Source organism: Melospiza melodia, chromosome 12 (genome assembly GCF_035770615.1).
Source record: "Melospiza melodia melodia isolate bMelMel2 chromosome 12, bMelMel2.pri, whole genome shotgun sequence".
Classification (NCBI taxonomy): Eukaryota; Metazoa; Chordata; class Aves; order Passeriformes; family Passerellidae; genus Melospiza; species Melospiza melodia.
The window spans coordinates 20,392,765-20,414,100 of NC_086205.1; the positions used below are offsets into that span (position 1 = coordinate 20,392,765).

The window sequence follows — 21,336 nt, forward strand, 5'->3', positions numbered from 1 at the left end:
GAGTCCGGCAGCAGGGCGGGTATATAAGGCGGGCGCCGCGGAGGGCTTGCCTTTTCAGTTGAGGACAGAGCTGGTGTTCGGAACATGTCAGGGGGCTCCGCGGATTATAGCAGGTATGGCGGGGGCCTGGGCTCTTTCCAGGTTCGGGGGCTTCGTGGGTTATGCGGGGGCGGCCAAGGAGAGAGGAAAAAGTCGAAAGAGGGTGGAGGGGGTGGGAGCCGGGGGGCCCTGAAGGAGGCAGGGCGCTGTGCTCAATCAGCCCTGCGCCCTGGCCCCTCCCGTTCTAGACGTTTCTGTCCCTGCGCTCCCCTTGCTCGCGGTTCACAAACGGTTTTAGCTCTAGACCTCGGGGCTCGATTTACGTTACTGGCTTTCTTAGCAATCAAGTCAGTCCTAGAAAGGACTTTTTCGAAATTATTTCGTGTACGGCTGTGTTGTAGCTTTAATATTTAAATGTCTTTCTGTGGACTGTTTTTTCCTCGACATTCTGTTCTCCCTCTCGCCATTGCTTCGCCCCGGGTTTTCGGGCCGCGCTGAGCGCGAGACCATTATATTTTTTTTTGGCGGGGGGAGGGGGAGGCCCCCCCCGGGCGATCGCCCGGCGCCGTCCGCCCGCAGCGCCCGGTTTGCGCAATCCCAGGGGTGGAGCTCTCGCGAGAGTTCCCGGCGGGGCGGGGCGGGGGGATCCGCTGCAGCGCCGGGAGCGCGCCCGCCCCCCCCTTCCCCCCGCGCCGCCGCGGGAGCGCGCGCTCGGTGCGCCCATGGCCGCGGCCCCGGGAGGTGGCACCGGCTTCGGGACACGAGTCTGGCCATTGGCAGCAGCTCAGAGCACCTGCTGGAATGATCTGTCACGGCTCCCGCCGCTGTCTTAGCCGACACGTCAGCTCGCTGTTGCGTGGTGGTGGCTCCTGTGCTAACAACGTGTTCTCTTTAATGGCAGAGACCATGGCGGCCCAGAGGGAATGGAGCCCGATGGTGTCATCGAGGTGAGCACTTACGAAGTGACCTGAGAATTTAATCGCTGGTGGACAGGGGTATTGGATTTATTTTTTTTTATTCTTTGTTACAGAGCAATTGGAATGAGATTGTTGACAATTTCGATGATATGAATTTAAAAGAATCCCTTCTAAGGGGCATTTATGCGTATGGTTTTGAGAAGCCTTCAGCTATTCAGCAGAGAGCTATTATTCCATGCATCAAAGGTATGCAGTAGATTCATTAATACCAACATCAGATAATTAAGAAAGCATTGTGAAATGCATACATTGTTTCATTAGTGTGCAGTAATAACTAATTTCAATCTTCATTGAACAAGTGATATGATGGTACACCATCTTTCGGGACTGACCTGAAATGGAGAGACTTCTTTAGTACTGATCACTTACTTCAAGGGGAATTAAGTAAAACTAATGTGATTGACCCGTGTGGGAGCAGTAAATGTGTATCCTACTTTTTTTAGGGTATGATGTGATTGCTCAAGCTCAGTCAGGTACTGGCAAGACAGCCACATTTGCTATTTCCATCCTGCAGCAGTTGGAGATTGATCTCAAGGAGTCCCAGGCACTAGTATTGGCCCCTACCAGAGAACTGGCTCAACAGGTATTGATAGTGTAGTTTAAAAAAACAACAAAAAAACTTTGTGTGTTGCATAGGTTTCAGGTTTCACAACTGTGAGACAACATTACCCGACTTCTTGAGGGGCTGCAATGAATATCCATTCAGAACCCTTTTTGTGCCCAATAATGGGGGATACAAGCTGCCTTCTGTCCCAGAAGTCCTCTGCCTCCTTGAAGAGCTGAGTTAAAAAACAAGGAGGGTGTGCTGGGGCAGGGGTGCAGGAGGCAGGCAGCTGCTGTGCTGTGTGTTAAGTGGAGGGAGCATCTTCAGCAGAAAAACTCAATTACTAAAGCACAGCGTTCTGAGTGGAAACAAAAAATACACTTGCTGGGAAGCTGTTTAAACTTCAATGCAGTTGTGCAACATGAAAACTGCAGTGCACATTTGGTTACTTAAATGGTTTTGTTTCTTTGTATGTTTTCCTGACATTATAATTGCATGTCTTCCACCTTCAAGGCTTGGTATTCTGTTATGCTAAGTGGGTGTGTGGTAATAACTTTCAGAATACTTGAATATTTGGATTAACTGTCAGTAATGAAGGGTCTTGAAGTACAGTGTTAAACCAACTCTGAAGTAGAAAGCTTAGTGTCATTTTCAACTATACTGTACTGAAATGCCAGTGCAATGTGACAATTCTTCAAGGTAAAGCTAAACATACTAAATCAGACAGAAAACAAAATAAGTGGAGTAAGGGCCTTTATCAGAATGTTAAGCCTTTGTTCTACTCTAAAGCTGTTAAGGTGAGATTTGTTTTGAAATCTGGCTGGTAGTGGTGCCATTGGAGAGAGTTCACTGGAGAGTGTCCAAGCGCTTTACGTGCAGGCCTGAGCACCACCTGAGAGCTTGAGCTCACTTCTGGTGGCCCTGCTCTCAGCTTAGTTGTCTCATGGCAGTCACTCCATCAGCAAGTTCAGCCAGTAAAAAAAAAGGTAACTTAACTGTTCCTCTGGCTTCTAGTTAGCAACTTGAGTTATGTCGAGTTGGGCAGGTTTTTTTAGCAGCTCTCAGTTCGAGTGCTCCATAGTCCTTATTTGGTGTCTTGTGTTCCAAAGTCCATAAAAGCCAGTGACAATGGGGCTTAAGCTTTCTTGTCCTACAAGCTGCTAATGGAAGGTTCTATTTTAGATTCAGAAGGTAATCCTGGCCCTTGGAGACTACATGGGAGCAACATGCCACGCTTGCATTGGTGGCACAAATGTGCGCAATGAGATGCAGAAGCTGCAGGCTGAGGCTCCTCACATCGTGGTGGGAACTCCAGGGCGTGTGTTTGATATGTTGAACAGGCGCTATCTGTGTGAGTATGAACCTCATTGTGCCCTTGCTGATCAATCTCCAGGGAAAGCCTCATAGCCACTAAGAGCTTTAGTGTACCTGTTGTCACTGTGGAGAGTTGTGCTGGAAAGCTTAGTAGTACAGAAGCACGATGTTCTTTAAGGATTGTGTATTTGTGAAACTTCATGGGACGCGTCTCTTTTTCCAACAGCACCAAAATGGATCAAAATGTTTGTTCTGGATGAAGCTGATGAAATGTTGAGCCGTGGATTTAAGGATCAAATTTATGAGATCTTTCAAAAACTAAGTACAAACATCCAGGTAAAAAAGCTTTGACATGGTGAAGTGATGCGTGCAGCTTTGGGTTATGGTGTGGCTGAGAACTGAATTGCACAAATGAAAACTACGGGGTGTGTGCTAACATAGAGTAACGTATTTTAGGTTGTGCTGCTGTCAGCTACAATGCCAATGGATGTTTTGGAAGTGACCAAAAAGTTCATGAGAGATCCCATCCGTATTTTGGTGAAGAAGGAAGAGCTGACTCTGGAGGGTATCAAGCAGTTCTACATTAATGTTGAGAGAGAGGTTGGTACTGGTTGTACTCGCTCTGGCAGGAGGAGTTAGATTAGATTCTCTTACCTTCTTGTTAAAGCACTGTGCTAAAATTGCGGAAACCAAGGCTGAGCTTTAGTTTCTGCAATAATGCTAGTAGAGTAAATACAAGAAGAAGAGAAACTATGCACTAGATCCAAAAGGACTAGGGTGGACCTCTTTCTTAATGTCCAGTGTCCTGTGTCTGAAGATTTGGTGCAACAATTGACGCAAAAACTTAGTTGAATGTAGTTGTGTGCCAAAGCAGGCTTAATTGATTGTTGTATTGGAGTTCTGTTGCTTGCTTCGAATTTGTGTTATGTACTGAACCTGTGTCATGATGTTTCCTGATGATCTTTGTTCTGCTCAGGAATGGAAGCTGGATACTCTCTGTGATTTGTATGAGACACTGACCATTACACAGGCTGTTATTTTCCTGAATACAAGGAGAAAAGTAGACTGGCTTACGGAGAAAATGCATGCCAGGGACTTCACGGTCTCAGCTCTGGTAAGAATTGCTACTTCAAATCACTTCTGAAATGCTGTGTATTTACTGGAGAAGAACTGGTGAGGAGGGGATATCAGTAAGAAGCAGGAAAGTTATAATATAGCTGTGCAGTGCTGTATTATCGTTCCCCCTGCTTAAAGTAAACTGTTTCCTTTCTATCCCTACCTGCTTCGTTCCCACAGCAGGTAGGGACGCTGGGATTCATACAGGGCTTTGTTCTTTGAAGAATATTCTGGTTTGGACCATTGAAACTGTACTAATTGCAGCTTTTTGTTTTAACTCCCCAGCATGGTGACATGGACCAGAAGGAACGGGATGTTATCATGAGAGAGTTTAGATCAGGGTCCAGCCGTGTCCTGATCACTACTGACTTGCTGGTGAGCACTGTCTTTCATAGAATATGTTCTGTTACAGCCTTGTCCCAAAAGCTTCATAATTGAGTGATGGTTTTTGTAACCTGAACTGCTGGGAGCTTTTTGGAACAGCAAAGACCATGCTCCACTATGGACTACACAGTTGTAGTTCATAACTAATGATGTGGTTGACAAAAGCCTGAGATGAATAAATTTGAAAATAGCCCCTAACATGCATTAAAGACTTGGTGTTGCTTTGCAGGCTCGTGGCATTGATGTGCAGCAAGTGTCCCTGGTTATCAATTACGACCTGCCGACCAATCGTGAGAATTACATTCACAGGTCAGTTGGCTCTGCCCCCGTGTCCCTGTGCTGTGCTGGATGGGCATTGGCACACACCCTCCTCCCTAAACCAGAGCTGTTAGCATCCATGCATGAACTTCTCAGAGCTAGCAGGGAATGCAGCCACTTGTGGATTGGCTTTCTAAAAGCCCTGCCTTGCACAGCAGTGGTTCTCAAACAAGGGAGGAGCAGAACTTTTTAACACTTGAAGCAGTGGGAAAACTTAAAAGATAATAGGTTCAGTGATAAGTGATGAACCTTGGAGTTGTGGGGAAAATGCCAGCAACTGATTTGCCCCTTGTCATGTAGGCTGTGACATATTAGTGTGACACTGTTAGTGGTGCAGCATCTTGACAGCAGGGTCAGCTTGGTCTGGGTTCTGGCTGATGTGGAGAGTTGCTGCTGCTCAGTGACAAGACAAACCTTACTTCTAGCTTGTAGGGCTGCCTTTGCTTGTGGAGGTTCAGCTGTGTCCATGTTGTGTGTGCCATGTTTGCTGTTGGTGGCTCCTTAGCGGGATTCTTCTCTGTGGTGTCTTCTGGCAGCAATTCCAGTTTGTCTCCCTAGGTTTAGTTAACTGCTTCTAGTGACTGTCCCTAAATTAAGTAAACTGTGCTTTGTTACTTGATGTAAAAAAATACAGGAGTCGATAGCAGCAGTTGATGACACAAGATGGTGCTCAGAAACGACGTTGACGTAATTTAGGACGTGGATTCGTAAGCGGCACAGTTTGAATAAAGAGCGAGTTGGTATTTATTTATTTATTTTGTCATGATTATCCCCTAAGTTCTGTGAGCCCTTTCTGTGAATTTAGCTCCTGCTGGCAAGGTGCTCTATTGTGCAGTCTGTAGGAAGGTGGAGCTCACGGTGGGTGTAACTAAACCGCATGCACTGATGTGTCAGTGACTGATGTGGGCTTCAACACAAATCTTGAGCTTGGATTTGCTCTCTAAAGGAAACCAACAAATCCTAAGTTTTCCCACTGGAAACAGGTTGAATTGAAATTCTGAAATTAAGTGTGCTGTTCCATGTTACTGGATTAACTTGGTAACAGTCTGATTGTTAAACAACAGTGTGTGCTCTGTGCTGGGAGTGAATGCATGAGGGGTGGGTGCATAGTTGAACAGAGAGACTGACCCAGGACTTCAGAACACAGCACCAAGCATTAAATGAAGATCTTACTTTGCAGCCAACGAGTAACCATGTGTGCCCTGCTGCCTGCCACGGAATGGACCTGCTGTGCTGCTGGCACCAGCTGCTGGTTTTCCTGACCAGATGTGACTTGGGTGGCAGCATAGGCTGGCCAGTGGCAGATGAGAGCAGCAGTGAAGAATGGATCTTGCACACATGTAAAGCAGATGGGTGAGGTTAACTCGAGTGTAAATGTGTTTTCTTTTTGTGCAGAATTGGCCGGGGTGGCCGTTTTGGCAGAAAAGGTGTGGCTATCAATTTTGTCACTGAAGAGGACAAGAGGATCCTGCGAGACATTGAGACTTTCTACAATACTACAGTGGAGGAGATGCCGATGAATGTGGCTGATCTCATTTAATCCCCGGGATGAGGTGGTTGTGAATCCAGTGCTCGCTGTTGCTGAATAGGCGATTCACAACGCGCATTGTGCTTCTTTCTTTGGGGATATATTGAATCTTGTCTCAATGCTCATTACGGATCAGAAATACAGATTTTTGATAAGAGAAGCGACTTTCTGTCGTGAGCTCTTGTGGGGAAGGCCATTGGCTTTGTCCACTTTAGGGTTAGACTGTTGGGGTTGGGTGGAAAGTCATGGGGTCTGTAAATTTTTTCTTTATTAGAAATTTATTTCCTAGTTCCATAGAAGTGGTTGTATTAGATGTTCTTTATCATTTAATAATTTACTTATGGACTAAAAGATATAAGTGCTGTATAAAGTCAGCCAATTATGTTAAACTAGCCTACCTTCCTTTATTGTATGTACTTACACCTCAGATTAAATTGGAAAGGCCTTTCAAAATCTCTAAACTTTTATAAGAGCATTAAAATGCATTTTTGTTTCATATGTATTTATTCAATAAAGTATTTAATTAGTGGTAAGTGTGATCTGGACCCTGTTGCTAAGCCCCAGCAAGCAAGCAATCATACTATTGTCTTAGTTAGGGTTAAACCCAGTAAAATTTGCCATATTGCACATGTCTTAATGAAGTTTGAATGTTCAATAAAATACTTCTATATTCACTTAAATTGTAAATAATTGCTTCTTGGGTTGAGGGGAGGGTGACAGCAGAGACTGCACTGTCTCAGGGTGGGAGCTGAAGGTGGCAGCTGCTGCAGCCTTGTGCCCACAGCTCCTGTACTGTGTCATTAATTGCAGGGGTGGTTCTTCTGGAGTCCCACGTGCTAGTGTGGTTCTGGCATGCTGCACCTGTGTCCTTAAAAACTGAAACACCCTTTCATCAGAGTAGAAAATGGCTCACTTAATAATTGGTGCTGGCTTGATGCAGAAGCTCTGTACTGCATCATTAATGCTTCATGCCTGTCCAAGGGTATTTTTTTTTCCCAAGCCATTCAGGAAGGAGGGACAGGTGGTCAAAACAGCACCTCTGAAAGTGTTCCCTAAGATCCTCATCCAGGTCACAGCTTTAAAATGGCTTGTGAGCAAGAACAGTGAGATGACAGGGAATCCTGTGACACCTTCAGAACATGACCTACCCTTTGCTGTACCTTTTTTTTGAGAGCTTGAATGGAATAAAACTTGCAATATGTTGGCTAGTAAAGTGATTTTTGCTATGTTTAATCCTAAAGGATCATCAGACAGATACAAGATGGTGGAGGCAGGGGCTGTGTTCAGCCTGAAGCTGTGTCCTACAGGATGTGATCATTTTACGAAGCCAATGTAGGCTACAAGGACTAATCTTTGTGTCTCTGCTTGCAGCTGATGAAGACTTTGGTGTGGATATGCTCACTTCTGATAATTTGCTTGCATGTGTAAGTGCACAACAAGGAACTGCACACTAGGAGCATTACACACCCCTGTGCTCTTTACCAGTGTAAAAAAATTGAATTAAATACTCCAGCCTCAGGTTTTTCAACTGCAGTGCAGTCCTTTTATTGCAAAAAAACCACCCAAAAAAGTACAAAAGTACACAGGTCCCTGCTCTGAGAGCCCCAGCCACCCCTGAACAAAGGGTGCAGGAGGAGTCAGACGTTCTGTGTGAGCTGCTGCATCACAAGGGCACAGAGACTCATCAGCTGCAAGAATTCATCAGCACCGTCTGCCAGGCATTTGTCCACTTCCTGCAGAGGGAACAGAGAAGGGAAAACCCTCTGAAAATGGCCATGCTCAAGGCAGCTGTGTCTTGGGGTACAGTGGAGAACAAGAAGTTTGCCAGCTGTTGTCTTACTCTGCACAGATTTCTCCACATCACATCCCCCTCCAGCTGGACTGGGAGCCCTGAGCTCTCAGCCCCCATCCCATCTCCTAGAGGAGGCCACCAGTGAAAGCTCCACACACAAAGGGGTGTGGCACTGGTCCTGCCAGCCCCTGCCAGGAGCATCACTGCAGGGCATCCACAGCACCTGCCTGGCTGCAGTCACTCAGGCAAAACCTCCACCACAGCTGCCTTTCCTTCTTCATCAAAAGTGGAGCAAGTTAATTAATCTTCTCTTTTTTGGAAAGGCATATTTCATTCACCAGAACAAAAACTTGCATTTTGCAGCTCCTAAGTTTTTTTTTAAGTGCTGACTTGTCTGACTTATTCTCATCTTAATTTTCCCTTCTACATTATATTAAAGAACCTCAAAACAACCAAACCCACAAATCTCTCGACTGAATTCACTAGAATAACATAATATGGATAAAAATTCACTTAAATATATTTCAACTCCTTCTCATGAAATTTCTCAGGACAGAAGTTTACATTCTACCAAGAAACATTCAGAACAAAAAAAAATCACCATGTACTTCTTGGGAGAGACTGTGCAAACAAAAATCAATCTGTAGAGATTAATGAGTTTTGGTTTTTTTAACTCAAGTTAGACTTACAGCAAGTTTCTCAACTATGGCAGATTTCTGTTTGTCGCTGTAATCCTCACTCTCCACAATGGTGTCATGCAGCTGGGTTACAAGCTGAGCAACAGCAAACCCCTCATTGATGAGATTCTGCACAGGGAGAGAGGAAAATGGCAGTAATTCAGCAGCAGAAACACCATAAACTGGAAAGATAATCTTGAAAAATTCTGTCTGAACTGAGAGACTGCACTGCAATTTAGTGTGGAACCTGTACATTGTAGAGGATTCAGTGGCCTGTGCACAGCCCTGCCCTGCACCCAGCCCAGCAGGGACAGGCTGCACGAGCAAGGCAGGCACAGAGCAGCAGTTCTGTCCAACAGCTCTTCCAGCTTCTGACAATTTACATCTCAGAAATTTTATGAGACATTTAAAGCATTTAACAACCTCCACTGAACCTGTCCAATCCTATTCTAAAATTAGGAGAGCTTGGCATCCACAGCCTCAGATGGCAGTTCCACAGCCTTCACATTTTAAAGGGCCAACTACTTAGGATTTATTTTCTTCATCTGGTCATTGCTAGTCTCAGGAATTGAGAGATCTGTAAGGCCAAAGCTTTTTTTAATAAAATTAATCCCATGGCAACTAGAGACAGCTTAAAAAAAAAATAAGTAGTGCCCAGTTACAAAAATGTCAAGTATTGAGAACAATGGTCAGTGAAGCTATTTGGGAAGAGAGAAGTTTATGAAAATAGAAACATCATTGGTGCAACCTTATTTTTCTGTTCAGCTGAACAGATCTACATCAGTTTAACCCAGGAGAAAACCAGAGTCACATTGGTAGGGAAATTTATTTGCAACTTTGACAGCTCTTCCTCAGAAGGGAAAGACTGGGAGTCCTGACTGGTAAAAGACACTTCCCAAATGTGCATCCAAACTGACTGAGGCCAAATGCTCCTCAGCCACAGCCTGGGAACAAAGGATTCACAGGGCCTTGACTGAGAGAAATAGCCAGGCTAAGCACTAAGAGAACTCTACCTTTGCCAGTGCTTCCAGTTTCTCAAAGGAACCACTCTGGCAGCCCAAGAGCAGCTCATCAATTGTTTCTTTAGGGATTACCTGTAACAAGAAGTGACATTTCTTAATTTCAACTTGGTAAACTTAAAATTGGTGTTGATGCTTACAATAACAAAGTGTTCATGGCAGAAGGCATTTCAGGATTTCATTCCTCTACACACCCATCCACTTCTAGCAAGTATATGGGACAGACTAAATAAACTTTAAAAGTGAAAACTAGGCTGTGATATTTTTCCTTTACTGGAGATATTAAAACAAAAACCATATCATGACAATAGACTGTCAAAGTCACCTTCCTAAATCCAACTAGTTATTCAGGACACTGACTAAGAGGAGGGCATTGTTCAACAGTTAGATCAGCCAATGCTTTCTGTACCATTCTACACCTAAACAACACAGCAAATAGATTTTATTTCCAGCGACAAACCAATAGCATTCTAAAAATGCCCAATGCAACAAGACTAGACAATAAATCAGAAGGAAAAAAGTTGACAGATGCCATTATGTCACTCTGTGCAGAGAAGAGCTGCCCCTTTCCCCCTTCACTCATTGTCATTCCTGTCAGTTGAGTGCCTGGACAGTTTGGTTTCAAAGCTTCTTTATGAAGCTTTTGTCCTAAGGTCACTCCAGGGTCCCAGAAGTTGTGAATGACCAAGAACTTCAAGTTTTTATGGAGGTGTAAAGTTGGGTTCCCTTGCTTTAAATGAGCATTATTCATTCAATAATGGAATGTCATTCTTCTCTTTCCAACCACTACAGTCAATTTCTGCCAGGTTTCAGATGTCTGATATCTATTCAGATAGATACTAGCTGGTTTACAGACGCACAAAACTGAACAGTGACTTCACTGTGAAAATTGTTTAAAATTGTTCTGTAAACTCTGCACAGCAGCAATTGCCTCTGGTTTCATCAAAGTCAGAACCTCCCAACCCCTACAATGAGCTATGATGGCAGCACCCTCATGGGAAGTGTGTCCATCATTAAAGCCCATCTATTTTTCAGCTCCTAATCTCACTTCTCCTTCTTCAGGGGTGTTTTGTTGCTATAGGAACACCTTCACACAAGTTTTATTAAATGCATTTTCTCTCAGGTTTCTCCTGTGCCTCTCAGTATTACCCAAGTCATTCTAGAACAAACCACTGCTGTTTCATTAAAAAGCAGGAGCCACACAGATCCTTGTCACTGTCACTGTGAACATTAAGGTGAAAATGAGCTGCTACTGAAAGTCATTTCCCTGTGGTGCTTCCAAACCAATATTGCAATGATCTCTACTTCTACACACACGTACAGAAAAGCACCAAAAATGTTCTAATCTACTCTCCCACAAAAAAAACCAACCCACAGTTTGCATTTATGAGCAGATTATTTCAACTTCACTTTGAATTATAAGACTGTTTTACAGGTTTCCATGATTTACAGAAGTTGCTAGAAACCTGCTATGTATTAAGTGTACAGAATCAGGCAGTCTTTACAATTCTGGTAGATAGTGCATCATTACCACGCTGCAGTACTAGTGAGTATAAAACTATTTTTTAACCAAACTTTGAGCAATGGCAGATAGAGATAGGAAAAATGCTTTTCAGAGTAATTCCAGGAGAAAATGTAAGGCACAGCTTACCCCAGCAATTTCAGTGATTATCTTCTCTGTGATCTCCTTCCCACCCATTAGGCGAGTGGCACTTTGAAGAAAAGTTATTGCTTTTCTCAAGTCCCCTTCTGACACTTTAACCAGGTATGACACTGCCTGAAAAACGATGTCAGAAAATGCTAAGTGTTCACTGTTAATTAAAATCTAATACACTTTTTCAGCAGTTACTTTAAAACACCAAGTAGTGCATAAAGCAGATTGTCTGAGCCAAGCACAATACACAAGTTACAAAACAACCTCTCTACTAACACAAATGTGTGCTGGCAGTTTGAGAAAGAAGCACAGTTCTCTGCCAGTACACTCAGCAGAGAAAAAAAAAGCCCTACAGTTTGGTACCAGTTTTCTCTGGTGGATATTTCTTTGGTTTTAGGACGACTTAAAATTCATCTCATCGATGGAAGGAGAATAAATGAGTTTATATATTTTATTTCATACAACTGAGCAGCCTGGAAAAGTATGCTGACTTGGCCTCTTTTGCTGCCATGCAATTATGCACTGGATTAAGCAGTAAAATTACATGGGAACCACAAAGTTACCTCATTACTGATTTTCACATGTTCCTTCTCAGAAACATCCAACAGCCTCTGCTGTTGGATGCTGTCAGACAAAGGCTTGAAGCGGAATTTGGAGCATCGAGACGTTAAAGGTTCAATTATTCTGAAAGAAAGGAAGGACAGGGGTAAAGAATGTGTGGGTCAAGTTCTCACAGACAAAGCTAACAAAGGCAGAAAAGGTTTTTTAAACCTTAAGGTTTAAATAACTCTAAAACTGCAACATTGTAAAAATTAAGTGAAATCTAAGTATTGTTTCAGGCTTGCATGCATATAGTGACATCTCTATTAACTGAAAACTATGAAATTAGATATCAACTTTTAAGCAGGGAAAAAAAGAAAAAAGAGACTACAGACCAGACAGCAAATCCAAATAAGCACCAATTCCAGGTGTACCTGCTGATGTAGTTACAAATAAGACAGAAACGTGTTGTTTTAGATTCTTTTTCCATTGTGCGTCTTAAGGCTGCCTGGGCTGCTGAAGTCATGGAGTCTGCTTCATCCAGGATCACAATTTTAAAAGGAGGACACATTTTACCACTGAAAATTACAAATCTGTTATTCAGCAAACAGGAAATGTACAGACAAAGGGAAAAAAATTAAAAACATACACAGGAAAATCCCCGCAAATAGCAAGTAATATTTTACTTAAGCATGTATCCTTGAAAAATAGAACAGATTCAGAGGTTCAATCTTTTTAAAAGATTTCATTGATTTTTAGATTAAAGACTAATATTTTAAATAAAGGCAGGTTACCATAAAAAGACCAACACTTGAATACTGCAAAAGCCCTCTAAAATACATACTCTTACTGTAAGCTGCTTCTTTTGACCCCTTATGTGCCTCTTTTTACACACTTCCTGATTCCCTAAACTCCCAAGAACACTCCACAGACTGATTCCAGTACACAATACTGCTCTGGAATCAGTCAGGCTCTCTTGGCATGCAGTTTGTTCCTGCTGCTTTCCACAGTCCATACACATGGCTTGACCTGCACTGAGCTTCCCATCAACTAACAGCAGAATCCTTTTAGAAACCAACACCCATGTTGTAGAAATTCCTGCAGATTAGAAGGACAAGGGAAGTAACTTCTGGCACAATTTATCCAAAGAATTTTTTCTATGGTAGTCAGACAACATCTGCAAATCTGCAAAGGCAACAACATGTGCCCAAACCCAGAAGTCTTGACCTTGTGGAGTTTTTGCTGTCTGCCTCCAATGACAACAGCAACAGTAAAAATCCTCCTGGGTACTCCAACCCCCAATGTGAAATTCCATGAAGTAAAAGCTCAGCCAAAGCGCTGCGTTTTGCCAACTTCTGGGCACTGCTGAGCCATCATTTATAATAGAAACAAAAACAACCACATGCTTTGTCCTGAGCAGGAGGGGTTTGATGCAGCACTCACTCTGAACGGCTTCCAGAGGCCGTCAGCTGAGCAAAAGCCTTCACTTTCTCGCGGATCACTTGTATCCCACGCTCATCAGAAGCATTCAGCTCAAGGACTCTCTGCCGGAATAAATCAGCCCTGCAAAATTTTTATTGCAACATGTTAGCTGCTAACCCCTGTAATGATATGTTATAAAATATAACAACAACCCTTCTGGCTGTTTGGAATGGCAGGGATTATTTTTATCAGCATTACTAAATAACATTGTTAAAAGACACTCAAGTTGAGATCATAAAATGTTAAGTATGAATTTCCATTAGATATTTTTAGAATCTCCTCCCGGGCTACAGAAAACAATGAAGTATAAAATTATATCAGTTAACCAGGAAGAAAAAAAAAAGCAGGAAGTTGGGCTCATATGTTCAGAGCACTATGTTATATTCCTTTTTACTCACAGCCCCTGAGCAATGTGAAATAACAAGTAAAAGGCCACAATACACTAGCAGTACTACCAGAATGAAATATCCAGAAAGTATATGCAGTATTCACCTGCAGCACTATACTCCATTTAAAAAAACAAACCAACAATTAATACACTGGATTTTAAATCCTGAGAATTAAAATGGACTCACAATGTGGAGTTGCCTTCCTCCTACTAAAGTAGAAGTGGTTCTCTTCAAAAAACAGTGAGTCAAAGATTGAAAATGACAAATGGGATGGGGGAGGTATTAAATTCAGCATTACATTTGATCAGAACATCAAACCAGCTTTTCATCCATCTTTTGCTTATAGATCACTGAATTTGCTACTCAAAAACTCCCAAGTGCTACAAGTGAGTTAATGAACGTATACATGCTGAATTTTAGTCTGAGTCACAACACTACTTTCCAGACACAATTCAATGGTGCATAATAGAGAGATTAAAAGTCAGACATTTTATGAAGCACTTTGAGATCTATGTGTAGCTAACAAGTTACTAAATAAACCATAAAAATTGGAATTCCTTTACAAAGTTTAGTAAATCATATGCAAACCACATTCTTTCCATAGTCTTTGTTAGGGGGTTCCATGGCTGCCAATCTGAAGTCCATACTGGCAGCAGGAATTGGTGACTTGTGACAGGACAAATGAGAAAGAAATCTTATTTCAGTTAGAGCTGAATTAGAATACAAAGATATTCCTGAAAAAGTGCTGGGAACTACCTAAGAGCAGGCTATGACCAGAGGCACTTCACCACATGATTAGGAGACATGTGAGAGTTGATTACACCGAAGCAACTTGATTCCAGCTTACCCAAACAGTTCTCTAGCAGCTGCTAAAATAGTGGAAGTCTTTCCAGTTCCAGGTGGGCCATAGAACAACAGATTGGGAAGCTGAAATAGCAAGGCATCATTTGTAAGAAAAGGAAATTAAAAAAATATCCACTAACAGGAAAACCTGCTGACAATCTGAGCACCTAATAGAACAACAACTGTCTATTCCTCACAGTAAATAATGGCAAGTCTTTCTCTTTTGGTCTCTAAAGGAGGACGACCAGTTGCTGTTTATAGTGCAGTATGAACAAGTGTTATTTGTGGCACCATCCCATGTTCTATTCAAACTGATATTCCAATCTATATTTATTTTTATATATACACACTCCAGGGCATGTCTGAGATCACTAAACCTACAGAGCCTACTGTTCTGATTGCAGTGATACCCAAATTTATCCAAAGATGGCCTTAAACAGCCTGGGCATTAGCAGCAGTGCAGATGAAACCATCCTTTGCTTTCTCAGCTGCCCAGCCAGGCTGAGGGCTCTGTGCTGCCACCAAGAGCCCTGCAGGGAGCAGGGGCAGCGCTGACCCCGCCACGGGGCCACCACGGGGACAGCGCCACCCACTCCCGGCACCGCACGGCCCCGGCAAACTCCTGCACACATCCCAGCCGTTTGCAAAGGAGACCACGGGCATTTCTTACAGAAATTAGGTTAACTGATCTTTAAAATAATTTAATTAATGACCTCAGCATGAAAAATACAAGTGCATTAAGGAGATATGCTGACACAGGGAGATCAGAGCAGCACAGCAAAGACTGCAGCAATAATTTTAGGATAACATTTAGCAGCACAAAGCAAAAATATCTCTCAATTTGAGAGCATAGCAAACTACCTGCAAAATATCTGAAATTCATTAGGTGGAATGAAACTGATAATAGGCTGATTTTGTCTGTCAGAGGAGCAGTATAAGCCTGTGTAACATAGTGGTCTGAACTGTGCACTTTTAATGCAGATGTAAATTATTAATACTAACAGGTAATGAGCTGCACACAGTTCAAGTCATCTTTAGACAAGGATAATGAATCCAAACTGGGAAAAGTAATTAAAGGAGTGAAAAGCCTATCTTATGAGAAGTGACTTTTTGAAGAGTTTGATTTAGTTAGCTCAGCAAAACAAAAGCTGAGAGGGAATATGACTGATCTCCATAAATACACAAAGAACAAAGCTGGCATAAACAAAATCTGTATAAGCCATGACTGAATTTTGGCTGAAATCAAGAAGCTTTCCAGCTGACACAGGAGTGATAGTTTTCTATATTACTATTTCAAGCAATCACTTTTATAAATTATCACTTTAAAACTGCTGTCTTTCACAATAGGGGATGTTCTACTTCTACATTCTTAAAACAAGGATCCAAAAGTTCCCTCCAACCAAACCCCTCAGTCTGACTTGCTTTCTAGCCCCTAATAAGCATTCTATTTTTAAAGAGTCAACTAAAATTAGATTAGAGAATTCTATGCTGAATATAGGATGTAATGCAGACAGAATGGGAACAGCAAAACCAAAACCATTCAAAGAACAGAGAAGAATGCAGGAGTACACAACCCATAATCAGAAAATGAAATAGAGAAAATTTGGTAACAAACATCCTGTTTTAACAACCAAGACAAGACAGTGCACACAGTCAACTGTGTATGTACCTACAAGTAGAGATAGAGGAATTTCAATTTTCAATCAATTTCTAGTAAATAAATGAATTTCAAGTTTTGCCTGCTCTTTCTGCCAATCAATTGTTGCTTGTTTCTCTAATCACTAATAAGCAAAGAGCATCCCCTACCAACAAACACCTTTTCAAGTTTAGATACCACAATAGTGTTATCCCCCTCTTTTGTGACAGCCAGAGAGATGGAGAGTGTACTGAATGGCAGCTGAAAATTCACCAATCTCTGTGCTAGGCTGGCACATTGCAAGGGCAGATGTTTGTGAGGGCATTCATAATTCCATGTCTCTGTGCTCATTCACACACTACTGTCCTCAAAAAAAGCATGAGCAGGTAAAAGGTTTTAATTAGAATGTTCCCTAATTTCATTACACCACAACTTCACCAGTGTTTCTGTTTCAACCTCATTTATGCTGGTTTCTCACTGAAGTATTTACACCACTTTTCACCAAGCACAACCTAATCCTTTATGTAACTGTGGCAGTATTTTTAAATAAACTGCAACCTGATCTGGTTATCCATTTTTCCACGCTTGCCAGGAGTAAGCAGGATACCTGCAGGCATCACTCTGCTCATGGGAAAGCTACCTCATATAGTGCAAATCAGAGCTGCTCTTCCAGAAGTTTCAGTACAAGTGAAGATGGAAATTGCAATAATAATCCTACACTCTCTTTTCAGTTATTAAGGTATCATGAAGCAAATGAAAACTAAAGAATACCATGAACATTTTCAGTTTCTTTGACAAAAGAAACCAACAAATCTACACTCCTGGCAGACAGAAATCTATTTCTCCAGTTCAAAGCCCCTTGGTCCCCAGTTTATAAGAGGATGATGTGTGCTCTTACAGATGGAGATGTGTTGGCTACAGGGAGTTACAAGTCCTGTATTAGTTAATGGGAGTTACAAGTGCTGCTCCATTGAGCAGCTCCCAAATCAAGGCCCACAAACACAGGCCAACTGACAGAGGACTGAGTCTCCATTTCCAGCACTGTGGTTTAAATAAAGCACATTACTCACACCCACAGCATTGTCACAGCTGTTTCTTTGATCTCACCAGATCACCAAACTCAGTAAGAACCTCTGCAGTAATGTGTATTTACTGAAGTATGAGCCACCTCAGAGTTCAATGACACTTCTGCCTGTTTGACAGAATGAGTCCTTTCAAGAAACTAATAAAAATGTCTAAATTAAAAAAAAAACACAAACAAACAAGTATTTTAAAGTACTTGCATGATTTTGTTCTCAAATGCCTTGCTGAGTTTGGGTAGCTGTGGCAAAATACAGAGCCCCTAACCATAAGGAGGAATTATAATTTGCCTTCTCAACTCAGGAGGCCAAAAGTCAACACAAGTGCACCAGGCTCAGAATCCAAGAAACACTGCTGGATCCACAAGCTGTAAGGCTTTAAATAACTGTTGCTGAAAATAGAACTTCCCAACCCATCACCTAAGCAATGTTACACAACTGATATGTCCAGACAGAATAGGTGGCAGCAGCTCATTTCTCCTTTGCTGTTAACAGTTCCTTCCTAATTACCTCAACTCTATAAATACTGCAATGCAGCAGCACTGCTGCTGAAACACAATTTCTGGGGTACAACATTACCTGACAAGGTCACATTTAAAGAGCATTCTCAAAGCAAACTGATTGTGGAGAAAGGAGCTAAAGAAAGAAGCACAAATCTTTTGCAGTTGTGTGGTACCTGTTTGATTTTGGCTTCATATGCTCAAACAAATAAGGTGTGTCTGTTTGCAAGCTTTGATTAAATTATTATTTTCAGAAATAAACAGACTCATATCACCCAGAGCAAACCAAAACTGCAGCCCATGAAAACAGACAGCTTTTGAAGTACAAGTGGGATTGTCCTGGGTGAGGAGGAAAAAAAGTCTCAGTATGTACAGAAGAAGGAATTGCTCAGCTTTGGAAAAAAGCAGAGCCATCTCTTGGCTACATACTTTATTTCTTCCTTCAGCCCCATCAGCTGCTTTGGAAGAAATAACCATCAAACATACCAAATATTTACTACATTTTTACCCAAAGGCAAATGCAAGAGTAAACAAATGCAACTACAAATGCTCTGCTCATGTACTCTCTTAGGACACATAAGCCAACACTGCAACTGCCACATTTAGCTTTTTAAAGCCAAAGAGAAACTTGGAAACTTTAACAAAAAGTTTGGGAATCACTATCCAAGCAGTAGATCTGGCACTTATAAATTAAATTTCTCTCATTAGCCAAAATTGTTAGAGTTCAGCACTTTCACAGAAGCTGAAACACTAAAAATGTTTAGGAGTAATTTCAGACTTGTCTATGAAAGAAAAACTTTCTCCTCCTTTCTTAAACATGAATGTCACAAGTACTGGTGGAGTAGCAGTGTAGAGACAACAAAAGCTTTTCCAGGTTTGAAACTATTAACAAGGAGTTTACTATTTGAGCTTTTCTAGAAAAATTCCAAACTGCATCATGGAACTTACAATTCTACAGTGTTCAGAGGACTGGGAATATAAGAAGCTTTACACATACATCACAACAGGATACCACAAGAAAGTCACTTAGCCTGTTCATGAAGTGCTACTGCAAAAATTATCATTGCTGAGTGGGAAAAGAGAAATTTTTGTTACCAGTGACATAAATGTCTGTTTAAAAATGCTGATTAGGTAGATGTTGTCATTGCACTCACATCAGCACCTTCCAGGGACTTCTTCAGCACAGCTACAACTTCATCCTGGAATGCAACTTCATCCACATTTTTGGGACGACTAAATAAAAGGACATTAAATAAAATATATTAGCTAACAAAGTTTTATAGGAAAGCTGAAATGGAGAAAAAACAACATTTCCCCTTCTGACTACATCCATTACTGAAGAATTACAGTGAATTTTGCAGTTGAAATCAAAATCACAACAGGAAGTCTAATGCCTCTGGTCTCTATGAGTGAAGCGATCCAATTCATCACGGAGCTGTTTGTCTTTTTCTGTTGTAAACACCTGTCTGAGATGTTTTTAAAAGCAGAACTGCAATACTTTACCACTTTGTGATAAAGGCTTCTCAGAAATCCAAAGCATTAAATGCATTCATGCACCGAAACACAGCGATGAAACAGCACAGCTTGACATGGCCAAGATTTCCCATTCAGTGCAGCCACAAAGGGCACTTACAGCACCTCCCAGCCCTGGAGCTCCCCCAGAACAGGGAAAGTGAAGCTTTCTCCCTGGTGGGGACACCCACACCTGCGACCCCATTTTGCTATGCACCAACTACCTCTCCACATCCTCCAGAGCAAAGCTCCCCCCTCACGGCCAGCCCCGCACTGCCCCAGAGCATCCCTTACTATTTCTCCACCCAGGGGATAGGTTTGGTCCTCTTGCCCTCCCCGCTGCTCCCGGCCGCGTTCTTTTCCTTGGCAGCGACGGGCTTGGTGCTGATAGAGGCGGGGCCCTTGAGGAAGGCCTGCATGGCTGTACCGGGCTGTACCGGGCTGTGCCGGGCCGTGCTGGGCCCCTCACGGTCCCGTCAGCCACAGACCCCAGGGACCCCTCAGGCCCCGCCGCCCTTCCCGCCAACTCGCCCGCGCAAGGGGGCGTGGTCGCTTCCGCCCGCCGACAGCCAATCACAGAGCTCGCGGCCGTGCCGGACGGAGAGCGGGCGCTGACGTCACGCTGCGCGCGTTCCTGTACCTGAGGGGCGGGGGGTGAGGGGGACAGCGCGCGCGCAGGGCGAGGGGCGGGCGGTGCCTCAGGGCGGCCGCGCGCGCGCCGCCTCACGAACGCGCCTCCCCACAAATGCCGAGTGCCTCCCCACAAATGTCCTTCCCCACAAATGTCCTTCCCCACAAAGGCCCCCAAGCGTGAAATGAACAAAAAGACCCCTCTAGAAAACAAACGCTGCACAAGAGCAAGGGAGGAGGGACCTCTCTGTGCAGTGGGGCCTGCTGGGTTCCTGAGACAGGGCCTGCTCCCTTCCCCTGACGGCTGAGGCGCCTTTGGGGGCTCTGGAAGCGCCCCCGAATGAAGTGAAATGAAACCCAGGAGGGCCCGAAGCTGGCCAGGGCCTGTCCTGGGACAGACATTTCCCTCATGGGCGGCGGTGCTCAAAGCTGCTCCGGCCCTCGGTGCTGCCGTGCGAACAGCTCCCCCAGGTGTGCAGGTTTAGGGGTATTGGTGATGGAGTGAAAGGAAAGTCAATCCTTTGTGTTTGCCCATTATTTCTAATGACATTCATCACAGCTAAGCAGGGAAAAGGTAAATTCAGGAGTGTGATTGATGTGACAGATCCCTTTAAATGACGAGAAAACATCCTGGTAGATGTGGCAGTCGTGATGAACGCCCACATTTCCATGTGCTGGGTGGCTGTAGCTTATCCTTCCAATTACACACCAGCTTTGTGGGTAGAAAAATGGAAGTATTTCTGCTACCAGCAGGATTGTATTGTGTGGCTGCAGATGTTCTGCTTTAGTGTTTTCCCTTGGCTACTCCTGGGCACGAGACACAGCCAGAGTGGCCTGGGAAGCTGCAGTAGTGATCCCCCAGCATAGACCCTGTGGAAGTGAAAAGAGACTGGAAATGGTCTCTATGGCAACAGAAGAACAGCCTTTGGAAAAAGAGATGTAGGAAAAAATGTAGGCTGAAAATACATAAATCTGTCAGTGAGTCAAACCTGTAATTCGTGTCTGGGCAATTTTAAATAAGTTGTTTCCTTTCATCTGGCATTCTTCTATTGAAGAATGAAATCCAGATTGTAGTCTTCGCAAGAAATGCCCACACATATAATTACTGAAGTTGTTTTGTTCTAGATGAAAATGCAATGATTTTTTTTCCTACTGTGATTATATTTGGTACTTCCAAGTCATGGTAACAAATGATTTCTGAAATCAGTTTCTTTCTGCAACTGTATAAAGCTTTGCTATATAAAGCTTTGTTCTATTTGTTGGTCTCTATTCAATCCACTGTCCTTAATGGGGCCACCTCAAATGTACCTTGCATTTCTCATTTTGTCAGCTCTGGATGAGCCTGAGAGTCAATGTAGCAGTG

At 43.0% G+C, this 21,336-nt stretch overlaps 2 protein-coding genes and 3 non-coding genes across 5 annotated transcripts; 4 read left to right on the forward strand and 1 right to left on the reverse strand.

The window, feature by feature from the left end:
• On the forward strand, nt 1-6,900 carry EIF4A2 (eukaryotic translation initiation factor 4A2). The gene is made up of 11 exons (XM_063167209.1): nt 1-113; nt 941-986; nt 1,070-1,202; nt 1,460-1,599; nt 2,743-2,911; nt 3,101-3,210; nt 3,331-3,474; nt 3,851-3,988; nt 4,276-4,365; nt 4,604-4,683; nt 6,088-6,900. The coding sequence occupies exons 1-11, from the start codon at nt 85-87 to the stop codon at nt 6,230-6,232; spliced, it is 1,224 nt and encodes a 407-aa protein (XP_063023279.1). The 5' UTR covers nt 1-84; the 3' UTR covers nt 6,233-6,900.
• Nucleotides 1,313-1,383, forward strand: LOC134424008 (small nucleolar RNA SNORD2). Its single transcript, XR_010029301.1, has one exon. It is a non-coding gene; the product is annotated as a small nucleolar RNA SNORD2 (small nucleolar RNA).
• Nucleotides 3,527-3,707, forward strand: LOC134424006 (small nucleolar RNA SNORA81). Its single transcript, XR_010029299.1, has one exon. It is a non-coding gene; the product is annotated as a small nucleolar RNA SNORA81 (small nucleolar RNA).
• Nucleotides 4,070-4,197, forward strand: LOC134423997 (small nucleolar RNA SNORA63). Its single transcript, XR_010029290.1, has one exon. It is a non-coding gene; the product is annotated as a small nucleolar RNA SNORA63 (small nucleolar RNA).
• An 835-nt stretch (nt 6,901-7,735) lies between the features above and the next one.
• RFC4 (replication factor C subunit 4) lies at nt 7,736-19,868 on the reverse strand. Its single transcript, XM_063167210.1, has 10 exons — nt 19,638-19,868; nt 18,986-19,064; nt 14,621-14,700; nt 13,346-13,465; nt 12,337-12,480; nt 11,926-12,046; nt 11,360-11,485; nt 9,703-9,783; nt 8,702-8,818; nt 7,736-7,953 (listed from the first exon to the last, which is right to left on the reverse strand). Exons 1-10 carry the CDS (start codon nt 19,760-19,762, stop codon nt 7,858-7,860), a joined length of 1,089 nt encoding a protein of 362 aa, XP_063023280.1. The 5' UTR covers nt 19,763-19,868; the 3' UTR covers nt 7,736-7,857.
• Nucleotides 19,869-21,336: the final 1,468 nt, after the last annotated feature.

Excerpts from the sequence above, each read along its gene's own strand:
- EIF4A2 (XM_063167209.1), top strand. The coding sequence starts at position 85 with ATGTCAGGGGGCTCCGCGGATTATAGCAG. Across the intron at positions 1,203-1,459 it reads TATTATTCCATGCATCAAAG|GGTATGATGTGATTGCTCAA; the intron begins GTATGCAGTAGA and ends TACTTTTTTTAG. Across the intron at positions 3,475-3,850 it reads ACATTAATGTTGAGAGAGAG|GAATGGAAGCTGGATACTCT; the intron begins GTTGGTACTGGT and ends TGTTCTGCTCAG.
- RFC4 (XM_063167210.1), bottom strand. The coding sequence starts at position 19,762 with ATGCAGGCCTTCCTCAAGGGCCCCGCCTCTATCAGCACCAAGCCCGTC. Across the intron at positions 12,047-12,336 it reads ATTTGTAACTACATCAGCAG|AATAATTGAACCTTTAACGT; the intron begins GTACACCTGGAA and ends CCTTTCTTTCAG. Across the intron at positions 7,954-8,701 it reads CCATAGTTGAGAAACTTGCT|GAAGTGGACAAATGCCTGGC; the intron begins GTAAGTCTAACT and ends TTCCCTCTGCAG.